Here is a 17,225-nt window from a genome sequence, read left to right on the forward strand (position 1 = left end):
CAGATAACAAATGGCATGGAATGTATTTAAAACTCATAAATAGATAGAAGTTATTTTGAGGCTGATTATTCAATTCCATTGGTTCAAATGTGTAACCTATAATAATAGTACATGTATACTCCCCTTCCTAAGAGGGATATAACAAAGAGTTGTGTTTGCTTATGAAGGTACCAAACATTTTTTCATACCAGCTTGTTACTAGGTCTTGTGGGGATATGGAAGTCTGATTCCAGCTGCTCTTTGAATTCCAGAAACAATCCGTAAGGTTAAAAAGAAAAGGTTAGCAATAGTAAAAAGAGTTAGGACATATGGCCAAGGAGAGGACCACCAGTCCATACAAACAGGCATAATTTTTACCACTTGAAGCTGCCAACAAATGGCCAAAGACACAGATTGAAACTGGTTTCTTAATTTTCAGCATAAAGCACTTCAAGTAATTATCAACCTGGAATTCTTACCTAGAAGATTGTGTCTTCTGATTTCCAAACTGTATTAAAGACTTCCTCTCAGACAGTACTGACAGACTGCTTACATTTTTGTATGATTTTCCAGTCATGGATATAATTGGCTTTACTTTCTTAAACCAAACAGCTTGTGTTAATGTGATTCTGGAGGATTCTACAGGAAAAGAAAATGTGAAGCCAATGAAATTAAAAGATGCCACCATCTTTTTGAACTACACTGCTGTGAGAACGAGTACAAACTCCAAAAGGCTACAAAGGCAATCTGCCAAGATGCAGCACAAGACCTATTCAGAATCCCATTGGAAATAATATAAAATAATGCACAGAACTTACTTAGAAAGAACTTGATATGTTCTGTCATACAAGAAATTATTTTCATTTAAGGAGTTTCAGGAAAAGAGACTACAAGGAAAAATCTCAAAAATAGAAGTCTATCAAAGAAGAGAAAGAACAATTAACAAAGGCATTGAAGGGTTCAAAAAGATATCTACAAGAGCCAGAGGAAAATCTCTTTTCTAGAAAGACTTTCCACAGGTAACTGCAGTCCAGCTTCAGCCAACAATTGAAATCTCAGTGGAGGAAGTATGTGAATCAAACTGAGACGCTCAAGTACAGTAAATTATCACCACCATATGGTGTCCTTCTGAGGATTCTGGAGTAAATAAAGTGTGAAATAACAGTCATACGCCATTGCAGGAAATGTTGCTGCAAAGTTTTCTTCAATATGAAAAAAGATACTAATATAGTTACTGAATTTCCTTTAATCTTGGAGAACCAATGTATAATCCTCAAATTCCAAAATAAAGTTTAATCAATCTAGTAGTTCTAGAAAATTCGATGAACATGCTCCAATAGCAACAGTACTTTTTATTGCTTTCCCTGAATTTAACTTTGTTTAAAAAGTGAATTTAATTCACTTAGCACATGTGAATTGATTACATTAACTGGAATGAGTTAACTGAGCTATTAACTACCTTGCTTATCAAAATTTGAACTTTCCAAAAAGGAATTTGATTATGAATTCTATCAATTTTCAACTTGTTTGGTTTTTTTAACAGGGGTGGTTGCTCTCCAAAGCCTTTAGCAGAGAACAATCATGTCTCTCATGATGAATTTGGGAAAATCACTGATGTAGTTGATGATAGTGCCATTATCAGTTTTTAGGGGAAAGAGGTGGGAAGCAGAGAGATTAGGAGAAATAGTCGTTTAGTCTGTAACTTTCTTCTCCCCAGGTGATATGAGCTACTGTAGCTCCCTTTTTGCCAGAGAGTATAATTTAAACACCATTATTTTTTATGTTGCAGACTTTTAGCAACATTCTGTCACACTCCCTTGAAGAAGCTTTGAACTTCAGCTTGCTGCTGCATATGAGAGGCAGGGTCAACTTTGTGTGGTTCCTAGAAATCACAGTTGGCTATTGTGTCAAGTACATGTCACCTTTTCAAAATACACTTAAGTAGTTGAAATTGTATGCCTGGTCTTTTATTAGTTTTGAATGTTCAACCTTTACTTTTAGGTTTATCCTTTGTTCCTGAGCTCACGGGTAATCTAAATGCAACTAAATTTTAGATACCATTAATTTTGAATGTGAGCCACTTCATATGCATTTCTGACATTTTCCAGGATCACCCCTGGTTTTTTTTGGTTTTTTTTTTCTTTTCTTTTGTTTTTTGTTTGGAAACAGAACAGTAAAATCAAGACATTTCTTCAGGAAACATTTAGTGATGGGTAGACTCAAGCAGGGTTTCCTACAACAATTAAGACCAAAGCCATCATACAGCTCCTTCAGGACTGCTGCTTCCTCTTACAGGTGTAGTGTGTAACCACTTTGTATGAGGTTTACTGCACTAAACAATAAGTTTTCCAAACAGAAAAATATTAATTCTCTTTGGTCATTTGAACCTTCTTGCAGCATCCAATGACAATTACATTGAACTTATCAAGTATTCTTATCAGGCTGTTTAGCTCACTCTACAAAGTCATGTAAGATATGTAGATCTGAATGTAGAGACAGCTAAGTTAACAGATTTGGAAATCAGTTGGGATTTACAGATGGAATTTACAGAAGTACTGTCTGTAAATGAAAGCATGATTGTTATTTGGGGATGATCTTTTCACAAAAGTTATGTAGCCTTTCAGCTAGCCTGTGAGATAGTATGTCTATTTTTTTGAAATATGAAGTATTTCAAGGAGATCCAAAGGGAAGGATGTTGCTCCCATTTTGAAGACTGCCACAGTTAAGATTGTATTTCAGCCTTCTTGAGGCTTGTGGGCTTGAAAGCAGGGAGAAAAGAGATTTTCCTATAGTGCTGACAGTGTCTTAGTCATTCAAGGTTTCATAACACAACAGTTTCTCCAGTATAGGTGGGTGAGTGCAGACTCTTGATGCCAGCTATTATAGCCAGATTCACAATCCTTCTTCGGATCTGCGTTGCTGATGATTTTCTGCATACCACAGAGAGAGAATGCAAAAATAATTTTAAAGTTTTGCTTCACAAATACTTGTGAAACTAGTTTGGTATTCTGAATTATAAATAAATATAAATTATAAATAAATCTTATATGATGTCTTCACAGCGAGGCGATGCTGAAGCATTTTGACAGAAGGTGGCCATTTGTGTTTGTAAACCCATTATTTCCTCAGATAATAATACCAACGATCAAGGAATTATATTTGTGACCATCTGAGGCAGCAAAAAATTGATAAGTGAGCAATTGTTTCCGCTTCAAAGACTCTAAAAAGTTATTTTTGAAAAAAAAACCAGTACTATGAAATTTCAATGCATAAAACTAAAAAATGCATTAGTACTTTAGTGTCATATATCTTCAGCTTATTTTCTTCTGACTTTGATTTTGAAATGGACTAAAGTTACAGTCCTTAGTACAATGTGCTACAAAATTTCAGTGTTAAGAAAACAGAGAAGAATGGCTCAATTTAATATACATGTGCAAGTGAAAAAGTTCTTTGAATGTAAATGATACACAGTGGAGAGAAAGAGGAATATCTATTTTTAAAATCTCCTTATTGCTTCTCTCTGCCCAGTAATATCACTCCAGTTAGTATCCAATTTAATTCTCTAATGTAGCAGAACCTCTCTGAGTCAGAAGAGATGGAAGGTAACTTCTCACATATTTTTCCAGAAAGAAGAAACATGGGGCTGAAATATGGTTCATCTGGTAAAATTTTCTTGTTTATTTAAAATAGCATTATCATTGTAATGTGGTGACCTTGGATCCCTGAAATGGTGTCTCTTTTCTGCTTTTCATCTGAAAGAGGAAATAGAGACTTGTGATGTTTAAGCTGCAGGTTTTTTTTTACAAAGTTGATCTAAACAAAGATGTTTGGAGCAGTGGAAAATAAGTTAATGAAAAGCTTTATTAAACTGTTCTCAAATTTTAAGCAAACCTATCCTTGTACTCCTAAAAAGCCTCATGCCCCAGTACACTAGTGTGTTAACAGGACGGCAAGTATTCCCATTGTTCAGACATAGAACAGAAGTAAATCTGAGCTTGATGTTGCTGACCTTTCCACATTTAGGAAGTCTGAGGAATATGGATTTCTTTTTTAGAGGACTTTTGAAATAATGTGCTAATTCCTTGTGATCTCTATCCTCACAGGTTCCATAACCTTCTTTTCATCAAAATGTCATCCCATTTTTATATTAGGTAAATGTTTCTTCCTTTTTTAGTTTTCCACCGAGGCTTGTATTCATAGTTTTCAATTGATAACAAGACTTACTCCTGGATACAGAGGGTTTTATAAATGTTGGCATAGCCCCCTCAGTCTGATGCAATTAAACCATTAGTGAGGAGCTGCAGCTTTGGAACAGTGACTGAGTGCATGGCAAAACTTCCAACTTGGTCCAGGTTTTCTGAAAGAAAAAAATCCCAATGCATAAGGACTTTAAAATTTTTCACAAACCTCCTCTGCCATCCAAGAAGCAGAATAAGACCCTGTGTGTTCTCCCTCAGCCATTGGATGGACAGATTGAGGAGTGATGCAGGAAGGCAGCTCACTCCTCTGACCTTGCTCTGAGAACCTTTTATTAAGGTAAGGGATCTTTGGGGCTTCTAAGTTTCAGTGGATGGCAGTGCTACTGGAACACCATTTTGAGACAGGGTTAGATTTTAGACCTGGAATTCAGCTAGAGTTCATCTGTCTGTATCTGAGAGTCATCTAGCTCCATTTGTACTTAATGGAGAAAGGAGAGAAGTTCTCCCAGGGTGCAATTCATCTCACCTGTTTTAGACATCTATTTATTGATGAGATGACTCATTCCTTGGAATTGCTCATTTATCTTAACTTTAGCAATATACATGTAACACCCTTCCAAGTTAGTGTTGGAATAAAAAAAATATTTTATCTGTCACGGATTAAGAGACTTCAAATGTATAAATGGTAGGTTGCTTTCATTCTGACTAATCAAGGAGGATTTTACATAAGGTGCTTCTTTATGTAATTATAAATCAAAGCTCTTGTAGCACTGATAACATTTTCTAAAACAATATTTAATTATCATTCATGTTTGTTTGAATTATCCCTCTCAATGAATTCTATTCAGAATTTTTTTATTAAACAGGCTCTTCCTGAGTGTAATAAATGTGTTTGAAATGTGTATGTATGTAAGAATTATTAGCTACTATACATTGTCCACCTCTAATAATATAGGCAGATCTTGAGTCCCTAATTTTTCGTTCAGTAGTCAAACAGTCTCTGCTATATGTGGACTATTACACAAGTGGGTTTGAGGGTGGTGGTACAGTGTGTCCTTCAAAAGATATTAATTATCTTTTACTAAGCTTTGATTTATTCTTTAGTTCTGTGGTACCACGAGACTTTCCATCTTGTTCTATTCTTATTTCCTAGGCTAGACTAAATTCACCAATGTAAAGTAGCCTTAACATGTATTCTATGGGATTTAAATTCATTTTAATTTAAAAAAAATTCTTTAAATATTTTTTTTTCTAAACTCATATATAAACCCTGTGAAATTTAATTTCCCAGAAAAAGATGCAGGTGTACTCTATGTTCTTCATTTGATGTTCTGAATGCACTTCACACATAATAATATAGAGTGCCTTTACTTGTCTGCCTCCACATTCCCTCCAAGAATAAATATTGAGTATTTTAACACTCTCAGTTACCTGAATGCTTACACCAACTTCAGTAGTCCTATTGCATTCCTCTTCTGTAATAAACAAGCATTTCTAAAGTTTCACTTAATTACTTGCACTTCTGGCATTGGTTTATGAACTATTAAATAATCTATTCTCAATATGGCCCCTATTTACTTTCATAATATCTGACATGAAAATTACTGTTGTATAATATTGAAGCCTCCAGACCCCTTAAATTTTTTCTGCTTTCTCTACAAGTCACATCTGATAAACTTGTAGAAGGATGGTCATCCTATTTCCCTGGGAGCCATCAGAAATCATATCATATAATATCTCAGTTTTGTAGATGATATCTCAGAGTAAAGGAACCAGAAGTGTATTTTTGGTGCATTTTCTTTTTCAATTTTGTTCATTGGTGCTCCTTAACTCCTCATGTGAACAGATATTATTTCTTAGAGACTACATCATTACTTTCAGTCCTTGCCTACTCTCTTAGAGATTCTTTCTGGCTTGGCAATGCATTATGTATTTTTTTACTGTAAGGAATGTACCATTCCTTTCCTCTCTCTGCTGTACTACTGAGTTGTGTCTTAACTTGTCTTAGTGTCCACTCTTAGTGAGGAGAGTTTTTTTTCTCAGACTGCTCAAAGTCCTGCTGAACATTATGCGCATGTTCTTAACATGCCTATAGACTAAGTGGAACTTAACCTTTTCCTACTTTGTCATAATGCAGATCCTTGAACTTTTCCTAACTAGATTTTTATTTCACTGTAATATGCTGGTTTCTTCAAACACCTCACAGTAACTGATCCACATCTTGATGATTTTTTTTATCCCTTGGAGAGAAATTACCCTCGAACTTGGGACTGTCTGTAGGTCACCCTAAAGCCACCTAATTAACTTCCCCCCTACCACAAGAATCCTACATGCCCATCAATTCTTCTTACACACAACTGGTAGGTTTAACATCAGAGTTCCTGATTATGTTTAACTTCTGTGATCAAACAACACAAGAAAGGTAAATTAAGGAAATTTCTTTCTTCCTTTAGAGAATTTGGGAGGAAATGACAGCATTTTGTAGGTGACTTCATAGAGGTTTTTTTTTTAAATAGGTATGATCTGTTTCACATAAAACCTAAATATGTGTGACTATCACACATATGACTATCATATGTGTGATAGTCACACATATGTAGGTTTTATGTGAAACCATATTTACCATACTGCCATTCCAGGCAGAGAGGATAGTTACCATTTTTAACTGGAATGTGTAATTATAGTACAAATACAACAAAAATATCATTAACAGTGTTATTCTTACTCCAATGTGAAACACATGGTTGCTTCTTGTAGGCAAGACTAATATTGACTGCATTAGTTTTTAGGTTAGACCCAGCTACTAACATCCTACTTCAATGAAAAAAGCAATATTTTTGTGAAAATCTGTACTGTGGCAGTTTGCCCAAATAAAAATCCAGTATTCTGGGGTTCCTTCTTCCCTTCCTGTCACAATGAAAACCATAAACATGGTACCTTTATAAAATACCTGATTGCTTTTGAACAGAAAAGGAAATCCAATGCAGTTCTGATTTTGTTTCTCCTTTACACAATAAAACATATTTAGTTTTTTAATTTTCCTCTAAATGAAACTCTTTCCTACTAGCCAAAACAATATTTTACTGTTTCCTTTTGGTGTATTTTTGCTTCATCTTTTATTTTTGCATTGTCTTTCTGCTTCAAATAAGGTTCTCTATCACCTATTTCATTTTTGTAGTCCCAGATGATGCGTATATCAATGAAAGAGTATCTCTGCAGTTTGTATTTCTTGGATGTAAGTTTTCACTTAATGCTACCATGCCTCTAAATGTGAGTAATGTGTTCCATTGGAATGGAAATAGGGATAATTATGTTTGCTTGTAACACATTGTATAGTGAGACCTCTATCTATACTAATCCCAAAAATTGTAATCTGTCCTATGGAATTACTCATAATTTACATTTTGTCCATGTAATGAGGAAACTTTTTCTTATAATTCAATCATTCGTTTTGTACATACATAAAAATATGTCTGTACTGAAACTCCTACGGAATAACATTGTGTAGTGAACTGTATATTCTGGACAACAGGAAATCTTAGTAAAATATCTGACTATGTAATCCATCTGGTCTGACCAATTCTCATTTGTTAGGCATCTCTTATGATCAACATCTGGTGGGATTAGACTACCCTGAACGACAAGGATTTAGCTTGCTGTACTTACATGCAGCTTTAGTGAACCAAAAGGTCATTGAAAATATCTGTTAAAAGCAAAGTAGTATGATTAATCTAAAAATCATTAAATTAATTTTGTTACTGGCAGAGTTAGGATTAACTGAGTGAACTGTGCCTTTAAATGTGTAATTTGAAACAGTTTGAAATGTTGGTCAGTGGAGACCCCTAAATCCAAACAAGCATAACTAGATTGAAAGTTCATCAGGAATATCACCTTTCTTTACTGTTTTCCTCAGAAAAAACAGATAAAATTGGCTTGCAAAAAAATGAAATACTGTGGTCAAATGGATGCGAACTATTTACTACAGGTCACAAGGTGATTGCACTCATAATGTCTCTGAAGTGAGCAATCTCATCTCACCTGAAATAAAATCACTTTATGTACAACTTTCGTATCCTTGTGAGGGACAAGGTCATTTATGTATTGTACGCAGAGAATCATCACACAGAGTTCATGTAGGAAGTAAAAAACAGCGAAATTCAGTGCCTGGGGCTCTGAGAGCACCAAAAACTCTTTCTGCCCCTGAGTAGCCCTGAAGGTCTGTGCTCCCCCGACCCTTTCCCATCCCTGACCCCATTTCAGCTGAACTCAGTGCCATCAGTCCATGCCCCCGTGATGCTGTGGGGTCCTGGTTTCTCATTCTCTCCATCACAGCTATGCCTGGCAGGGACCCTGTAAGCTTGTTCCCAGTCCTGTCATTTTGCTATGGACCTGCCCAGCAGCCATGGGTTCTGTCTGACCCTGGTTACCTTTACCAAACCTGCTCCAGATTTGAGGATCAACTTCTCATCTTTGCACTGGACCTGCCTTATTCCCATGGACTTGCATGGAGGTGTCACCTCCTGGCTGAAAGTGGCTGTTCCCTCCAAGACTGTCCTTGCTGGGTTGCTGGCTGGTGAGGTTCCTGGTCCAGGGGCTGTGCACTTGTGTCCCACTTCCTTAGGCTGCCAGACCCTGATGCTCCCCAACTTTTCTTCCTTTTCTTAAAGCTACGTCCATTCTTTCTGGTACAGACCACAAGTGTGTTGAAATTTCATTTCTTCTAGACTCACCATGTTTTACATCCCAGTTATTTTTTCTATCTACTCTCTCAGTTTGATAGAGATTAAAGAAAATAAAATTTCTGCCTTTGCAGTGCAAGTTCATTATTCCTCAAAATCCCTGTATTTCTTCTTTCACAGGTGCAGGGTGAGGGACTTTGTTGCTCACCTCTCAAACATCACTAAATTTGATACAAGAGCTATGAGGTAGGCAAGTATTGCTGCCATCCACTTCACAAGAAATTATACAGCCTGACCTGGTAGCAAACTTTAAAACCTTTATTTCAGTCATTGGAGCTGAATAAAAGGGCACCTCTGGCAGAATGAGAGAGAAAAATCCATCTCTTGCATCCCATCTTCACTTTTGCCTAAAGCAAAAGGAACATCCTTTTTTTCCTGCAAAAGCATCCCTTACAAACCCTTCATTTTTTGGAACTTTCCCCTGAGTAAACATATGTGTACCCCAGTAATTTTTGCAGTTGATCACACAGATTAAATATGTAGTATGGTGAAATGCTGCTTTCATCTAGCTTTGTAGGCACAACAGTGCAAAAGTGTCTTTCACTGGTTTGTGAAAATTTTCAGGTTTATCAGTGACCAGGGATGGTAGTTCCTGTTTTGGCAAAATGAAATATTACTGTCTTTAAAGTATTTAGATATAAAGAGACATAGAGGTACAGCCTTCATTAAATTTTTAACAAGAGTCTAAAACCCCGTGGAATTAGATGGCTTCTGTGTTTTAGTTGGTGCAAAATTTCCTTAGCAACTGTGGATCCCCATGAAAATTTGATGCAGTTTTGTTACCACTTTCTTACAGCAGTTTCTGAAAGTGGAAATTATCCTATTTACACAACAAAAACCAGAAGCACAGTAGTTTACAGTTCTCCTTACTTGGGGTTGGTGGAATGAAACGATTGCTGCTGAGTGCTGAAACTGCTTGAACTGAAACTGCTGGTGATACACTTTCCAGGACTGCAAGCGTCTGCTAAAACAAAACATGCAGCATTTTGTATTCTCAGTTTCACAAATTTCATCCAAAATAGGAATGTTTGCCTCAGGATTGGCAGCTCTAGAAATGGAGGTGACTGACTTTGGACCTAAATCCAAATCAGAAGATTCTGTAGTTCAATTTATCTGAAAGAAGTCAAGAACCTCTGTAGAAAGAAAACTACAAGTTTCCGTTCCATGATATATTTAAATTATTTATAAAGGAAGAAAAGAACCTGAGATTAGTGGGGAAAAAATATGGAAATAGGAAGTAAAAACTGGAAAATATGGTAAAAATACTCACAGACTAGGGACACAAGGTGACGTGTCAGACATAGGCCAGAGCATTGAAAGGGAAACACTGTCTTTTAGAAAAGCCTTGTAAATTCTTACAAAGCTCCTAACTTGTAAATTCTGCAAAGCTGTTGTCATGTTTGGATAATGGGAAAGAATTTCTTTTGGCAAAATCTCCACAACAGATGCATCTGGAAAACAGCAAATATCTGCTTGAAGCAGTAATGGGAAAAGGTTTTTAACTTCTTTGGCACAAAATCTAGTAAGGTGTGTTTTGGGGAGATTAATCAGTAGATAAATGGAAAGCCTAGGCGCTCTGAAGGCCACAGATACTTTGTTTCTAGCAGATGAGCTGGGGGAGATGTCAAAGAAATTTCTCAATGGCTGAATTTAAATAAGCACTGCTCAGAAATAACCACACATACACAATTTAATTCCTCAAGTGCAAAGTTCTGAAGGGATGGAATCCCAACAAGTCAGTATACAGCTAGAAGTATAATTTTTATAATCATCAGCCTTGTGCCCGCCACTGAAGCCTATCCATAAGTATTAATATTAATGTGTGTTTGTTGTCATTGTTCTTACGTTAATAATGTTCTAATTTGACTAGACAGTATTTGGTAAATCAGCTGTTTTCTGATCAGTTTAGCTAAATCATCTTAATCTAGTCTTTCTTTGATTAAAAGACTGACTGGAATTGGTCAGAAAATATGTCTGAAAAAGCAAGTCTGGAACTAAAAAATTGTTCCCATACAGGAGAAAGTCGGACAGTATTGCATAGAAGCATATGACAAGTTGTATTCCTCTGGAAATTACATTGATGCTAAGTAAGGAAAATGCTACTTTTTTTCAGTAGCAAATGATAGTTCTAGTGTTTTCTTACAGTAGGTAGAAGGATTTTGGACATTAGCTAAACTATGATCAAGAGAGGTTTGTTTTCTTTTGTTATCACTGATGTTTTGTTGGTTTTTTTTTAAAAACCAATTTTAATTTTTCTTTGTATCAAGAAAAACCTCAGTTGTAAGGAGCAGTTAATGGCATCACTGAAAAATAACAATAATTCCGTTTTACTAGTATAGAAGCAGAAAAAGAAGTCACTACTGATCACTTTCTGTGAACACATTTTCACAGAATGAGTTTAAAAACTGATAACATCACAGAAGGATAAAGGATGTAACAAATCTTGGAAGGCTGACCATTCTGCCTTGCTTGATAAAACAATTTTTAATAAAAAGTTACTTATATGTCCATTTGTTCTAATAATTGAAAAAGGTTATAAAGTAAAAAAATGTGTCTTAGTAATTTTAAATCATGACTAAAGGGGATAAGATGACATAAAGGCCATGAAAGAAGTAATTAAGGCAGCTGGTGTAATGATGATTGTCAGGAAATGACCCATACAGAGGGTCATCAGAAAGTATCTGCATATGATACACAGGCTTTTAAATTCTCCTCTAATATCCCGTAGTTTCCATCCTCTTTCTTCTGTGTTAACATGTGGGATACCTGTTTTACACTGATTTGCTTCTCCTATTTCTGCTATTACAAACAAATTAAATAGACAATCACTGCAATTGATGTGATCATAATTCTATTAACTTAAAATTGGTGTGCCACTCTCTTCATTTCAGTCCGTAATCATGTTGCAGACTAAAATTATTTTTGCTTATCTATTAGGAATAGTAATGTGAAACTGGTTTGGGAGTCGTGGGCTGGAGGAAAACCAGCAGCAATTAAGACAGGAAACCTTGAAGTAGTTATATGGCAAAAAAACATAATTGGAAAGCTAGATTACTTTGAATGTTGTCTGGCTTCTTTGTGATATTAGGCAGCTTAAAGAGGACAGTCTTGCCACTCTTAAACAGGTGAAAAAATCTGCTAATACCTAGTGGCATGTGCCAGCTTCAAGCCAACTATACCTCTTGCTGCACCATGGTGTGATGAGCAGTCTAAGAGAGGGGTAGGCCACAGAAGAGAAGTTCATTAGGCCTTATCAGCCCCTAAGTGATGTAAGCTAAGCTCTGCTGATTCATGCTAGGACCAGCTGAAAGAAGGACTTGAGAATGTACAGGAGTTCCCTTGATGGGCCTTTTCCCTTTATACTGTCTCATGCATCACTTTGGCTACAACAAAGTTTTTGGTCCTAACCACCCTGGAAACACAAAAGAATTGTCCACCCAATGACACAAAGTGGGAGCTCAGTTTGTGGGACTGTGTGTGAACTTTTTTTGCCACCCATAGTAAAGTCCTTTACGTGGTGCAGCCATTGACAGCAGATTGTGGTCATAGGGGAATAGCGCCTTGATCGCATTTTAAGTGAAATGGAAAAAACTGTGTGGGTGCATATATCATTGTCAAGATCATTGCTTGTCATTACAGGTATAAATGCAGTCCATCTGCTTCCTTCTCACTGGCTCTCGGTTCACTAGTTTGCCTTTTTCTCAACTTGTGACAGGTGAGGAATAATCTGACTGGCGTCCTTGATGGCAAAGACATCGAGATTTCAGATACTGAGAGTTTTTCCGATGATCCCTGCACAAGTGTAAAGAAACTTAAGGTATGTGTTGCTGTTTGATGAAAAAGAGAAAGTGGTAATGGGTTTTTTTCTATGAAGAGGAGTAAGGTAATGAAATTTGTGTTAGAATGATGTATTACTGAATTCTGTTGTATAATATTATCAAAAAATAGCATTGTGAGGGCCTAAGTCCTTCTTAAGTTAATGAAGGTTATGTGTATAGTAAATATTTTTAATAGTTCCTAATAGTGATACTAAAAAAAGGAAGTTGTTGCTGGCCTAATATTTGCAGTTAAAGCCCCAGTCATAGTTGATGTATACATATGATGTACCCATGTGAAAACTTTTGAGGTTTGGAACCAGAACCCTTTTAAGGTAAATTATCATGTAGAAAGAATATTGAGCCTCTTTCCATTAGCTTCATTATACATTTTAAATTGAATTCTTTGCTTACATCATCTGCATGATTTCAAATGAATCATAAGGAAAAAAGAAGAAAAAAAAATTTGGTAGCAGAATCATTTCCCATCCTTCTCTTATTATACTGATTTATTAGACTTCTGGCATCTCATAAAATTAAAACTATATTTTAGCCTTCCCATGCAGTACAACCAGCAATAAACTAGACACAGGAGAGATGAATATTAAACTGCACAGGAACATGAAAAAAATGATTGAACAGCAGGAGAAAGCACTTTTAAATGGCGAAGATCAAATTGTTTCTGGCATCAAGTGCATATGATACACAGTCAAAACCACAATCTGGCAAATGCTTAAATAGTGTAAAACAGGTTACAAAAAAACCTTAATAAACTATATTATATTTTAAAAATTACATTAAAGCAATATTGACCTGTGTAAGACTAGACCACTACTGAAGCTGGAAAGGTTCTGGAGCATGATAAGCTAAGTGGACTTTATTATTTTCACAATCTAGAGATGTAAGCCTGAGCATTTAAAGTATTAATAAGTAAAGTTTGTGTTTGTGGAAAGCCGTTTGTGTCTGTCCAGTCTAAGAGAATTAGCTTTTTCTGTCTGGAAACCTGTCTGGGTTGAAGAGACTCCAGTAGGTGTTACAGTGAAGTCTGTATTTTTGGCTAGGAATGGTGTAATAACAAGGAAAAAAATGCATATTAAGCATGCATCTTTAGGCTGGAAGTCAGAAGAAGCAATGGTATCCTAGCTGTCCTCTGCATCAATGACATGCTGGGTTGTTTTGCAGGGAATTCCAGATGACTGAACTTACAGTATATTTGTTATCTCTTGATTTCTTCTTCAAAACAAATTAATAAAATAATAAACAAGCAATTATCTAGAATATTGCTTGCTCTTGACAGAAACATAAGGTTAGTTGTCCTTAGGTGCATGTTTGAAACAAAATTTAGCTAAACAATTCTAATCATGTTAATTTCTTTCTTCAACATGCAAACCTCATATCTAAAGTAAACTGGTATCTGCTTACCTGAACTACATTTTATTTTTGCAAACACATTTAAATTGATGAAATTTATGATTATGGAATGGAAAATAGTAAAATCTAGCAGGATTTGAAGAAATATACCTTTATATTTTATATTTCTCTTGGTAACAGCTTAATTTCTACTGCATTGACTGCACAGTTAAAAGGTAAATTTAAGCTTAAGGATATCTTTAAAACTAATTTTTGTGTTCAGAGAAAGGGATGGATTTGTACATCCATGTAAATGCTTGAAAATTCTAAGAATGCACAGACAACTTGCAAGAGCAATAATACTTCTACTTCCAACTTCTTTGTGTCTTGCATGTAGGACAGAAGAATTAGCATCATGGTATGGTGGGAGTTGGTGTCCTCTGGTTCACCTTCACCATCAGTGATTCCATAGCTAAGGTCAGAGGCTTATCTCTAGCTCTTCAAGTGGGCATCCAAGCATTTAGAAGGCAGAAAGAGTGGCTACCTCTTTTGTCAAAGTTACTCAGGATTTGTAGATTTATTGATAACCTCTTGACTGTCAGATATGTGGTAAAGGATAAGACAGAGTGTCTGAGCTATTCAATTTAGGTATCTCATAAAGAGCCTGCCAAGGCGTTGACTTTTCCTGGCAGATGAGATATTGTAGCAATCCTTCTCTGAAAAGCTGTATAATACAACATTGTGGTGTTATTCATTAGAAATGAGGCAGATTAAAATCTGCTCAAAGAAGGGAAGCTCTGAAGGCTGAAAAAAAATAGCTGCCTATTTCAGCATAATGTGCATCACTCAAAATTCTGAAAAGGCTAAAGGGTGTCTCGTGTCTGAGGCTGCTAGAAATGGCAGTGAAGGAGACAAGTTGTTCTTCATCCCTCAGCAAAGCATCTTAGGTGTGTTGATCCTCACTCTCTTCAGGGTTTCTAATACTTAGCTCCTGGTGCTACCAGGGCATTTTTTAATTATTAGCCAAATAATATCCTCACCTATGGGAAAGAAAGAAAGAAAGAAAGAAAGAAAGAAAGAAAGAAAGAAAGAAAGAAAGAAAGAAAGAAAGAAAGAAAGAAAGAAAGAAAGAAAGAAAGAAAGAAAGAAAGAAAGAAAGAAAGAAAGAAAGAAAGAAAGAAAGAAAGAAAGAAAGAAAGAAAGAAAGAAAGAAAGAAAGAAAGAAAGAAAGAAAGAAAGAAAGAAAGAAGAGAGAGAGTCATTATTTTTTGAGGCTGTGCTATAGTCTTAATTTATAAAAGATGTTTTTATGCAAAGTTTGCCACAACTGTGGGTAAATGAAATGTAACTGTTCTTCATTTTCTTGTTTGAACTTCAGTCCATATGGGAACATATGTATTTCTTACTGAGGGGCAAAGCTTAAATGTTGATATTGCTACTGTAATCTCTAGGAAGAGTAAATATGACAGCTCACCATCTGGCAAACAGTCTAAACATTGGTCTTTTTATGTAAGTGCAGTTTTGGGAGTTGCCTTCCCCCTGGGATGTTTTTAATCATCTTGTAGATCACCTGCCTAGTTCCATGAATTAAAACCTCTTCTGTCAAATATGTTTTAGCTCCATACAAGCAATTTACAGCTCTCTGAATAAGAGACTTGGCACTTGCTGGGATCCAGTGGATGATTTCTTTGATCCCTATGAGGAAGTTCCACTGTGTTAACTTGCATCATTCTGCAAGGGCTTGAGTAAAGGAATAGTATATCCTTGCAAGGAAATCATGCTGGTTTACAGTCAGTTAACAGTATGAATGAAGGGGTAAAGAAGTTATTCCCAGCAGGCATCTGATGTATCTCCTAGCATGAGTCTGTAATGTGGGCTTTGACCCAGGAGCACTGACGTGAACCCGGCTCTGACACACCTTGGTGCAGACACCATTGTCCGTGCAGATAAAACCTCTGCAAGGGACTGGAGCTATGTGCTGTTGCATGAATTTGAAGCTTCAGTGTGTCTTATGTGAGATGGAGTCAGCAGACCCAAGCCTGGCATCCAATGGATCCAGGCTGATTTGCAATATTGAATGCAATTCTTTGAGAAAAAATTTGGGGAAAATGTGGAAGGGAATGCAAAAGGCGGAGTTCAGAAGAAGAGGCAGGCTGAGGAGTATGTGCACAGAGGAAGATGCTATGCATGAAAGAGGAAGAGCTGTTGTACAGACTTTCCTAAATTAGCTCCTAAATTATATGTGTTCTGACACAAAATTAATGATTGCATACCAAATTATGTGATAACCAGGTGGAAGCAATGTCTTAAGGTGTGAAACCACACAGCCCAGGCACTATGACTTCAGTCTGAGTGTTGTCACACAGCCAGTGGACAGCATTGCTGCATGTGCACTCTGGGATTATTATTTATGAAGCCACACGGTTTACATATTTTGTTTGTTTGTTTGCTCTTTTAATTGGTTCTCATCATGTTATAAAATGGAATTTCTTCAATTTTAAGTTTAATTATTAGGTGCTGTGCCATTTATTTTTAATCAAACTCTGCTTCTCTTTTTTTTCAAATATTAAGTCTGCATTTTTATGTTCAGAGCAGTCAAGTGACTCAGAGCTGAGGTTCCAAGAATAACTAAATTATTTTTAAAATGTGAAAAAAAGAAATAGTAGATGAGGTGAGGTTTTTTTTTGTGCATAATTCCTAAATCTATTTATTGACCTTACAAAAACTGTAATACTGTTGCTGTAATTTGTATAATTTGTTTGTTTAGTTTCATGTAACCTTGTTAGATTTGTTTATAAAGAATCTAATCCACTTGAAAAAGATTTACATTACTTTATCAGTCTGCAGCTAAATATAAAAATGAAGAGGAGCAGGCTTACTGAAAATGCACAGGTTCAGAATGAGCAAAGCACATCACATTATTTCTGATTTAAACCGTGCTAAGAGTGATGCTGTTTTCATGCATTTAATTACAGAGGCATTCTAATATCTTACTGCACTGTCCATCATAATTTTTTTCTGCTGAACAAGAAATAAACAGTGAAATTATCTGAGCTAAAAATCTTTGACAAATTGATTTAATTAAAACTGAAATGTTTTTTGCCACTGAAAATCATGCTGAAACATATGTTTCTTTTTTCTTT

At 35.9% G+C, this 17,225-nt stretch overlaps 1 protein-coding gene across 2 annotated transcripts in view; it reads left to right on the forward strand.

Annotated features, from left to right (window-relative positions):
- The window catches only part of GABBR2 (gamma-aminobutyric acid type B receptor subunit 2), a 458,014-nt gene that overhangs the window by 201,701 nt on the left and 239,088 nt on the right, over nt 1-17,225 (forward strand). For both annotated transcript variants that reach the window (XM_064705661.1, XM_064705659.1), the window contains exon 4: nt 12,633-12,734. In XM_064705661.1, the coding sequence (XP_064561731.1) occupies nt 12,633-12,734 (102 nt within the window). The remainder of the gene's footprint in view (nt 1-12,632; nt 12,735-17,225) is intronic.

Source organism: Zonotrichia leucophrys, chromosome 2 (assembly GCF_028769735.1).
Source record: "Zonotrichia leucophrys gambelii isolate GWCS_2022_RI chromosome 2, RI_Zleu_2.0, whole genome shotgun sequence".
Lineage (NCBI taxonomy): Eukaryota > Metazoa > Chordata > Aves > Passeriformes > Passerellidae > Zonotrichia > Zonotrichia leucophrys.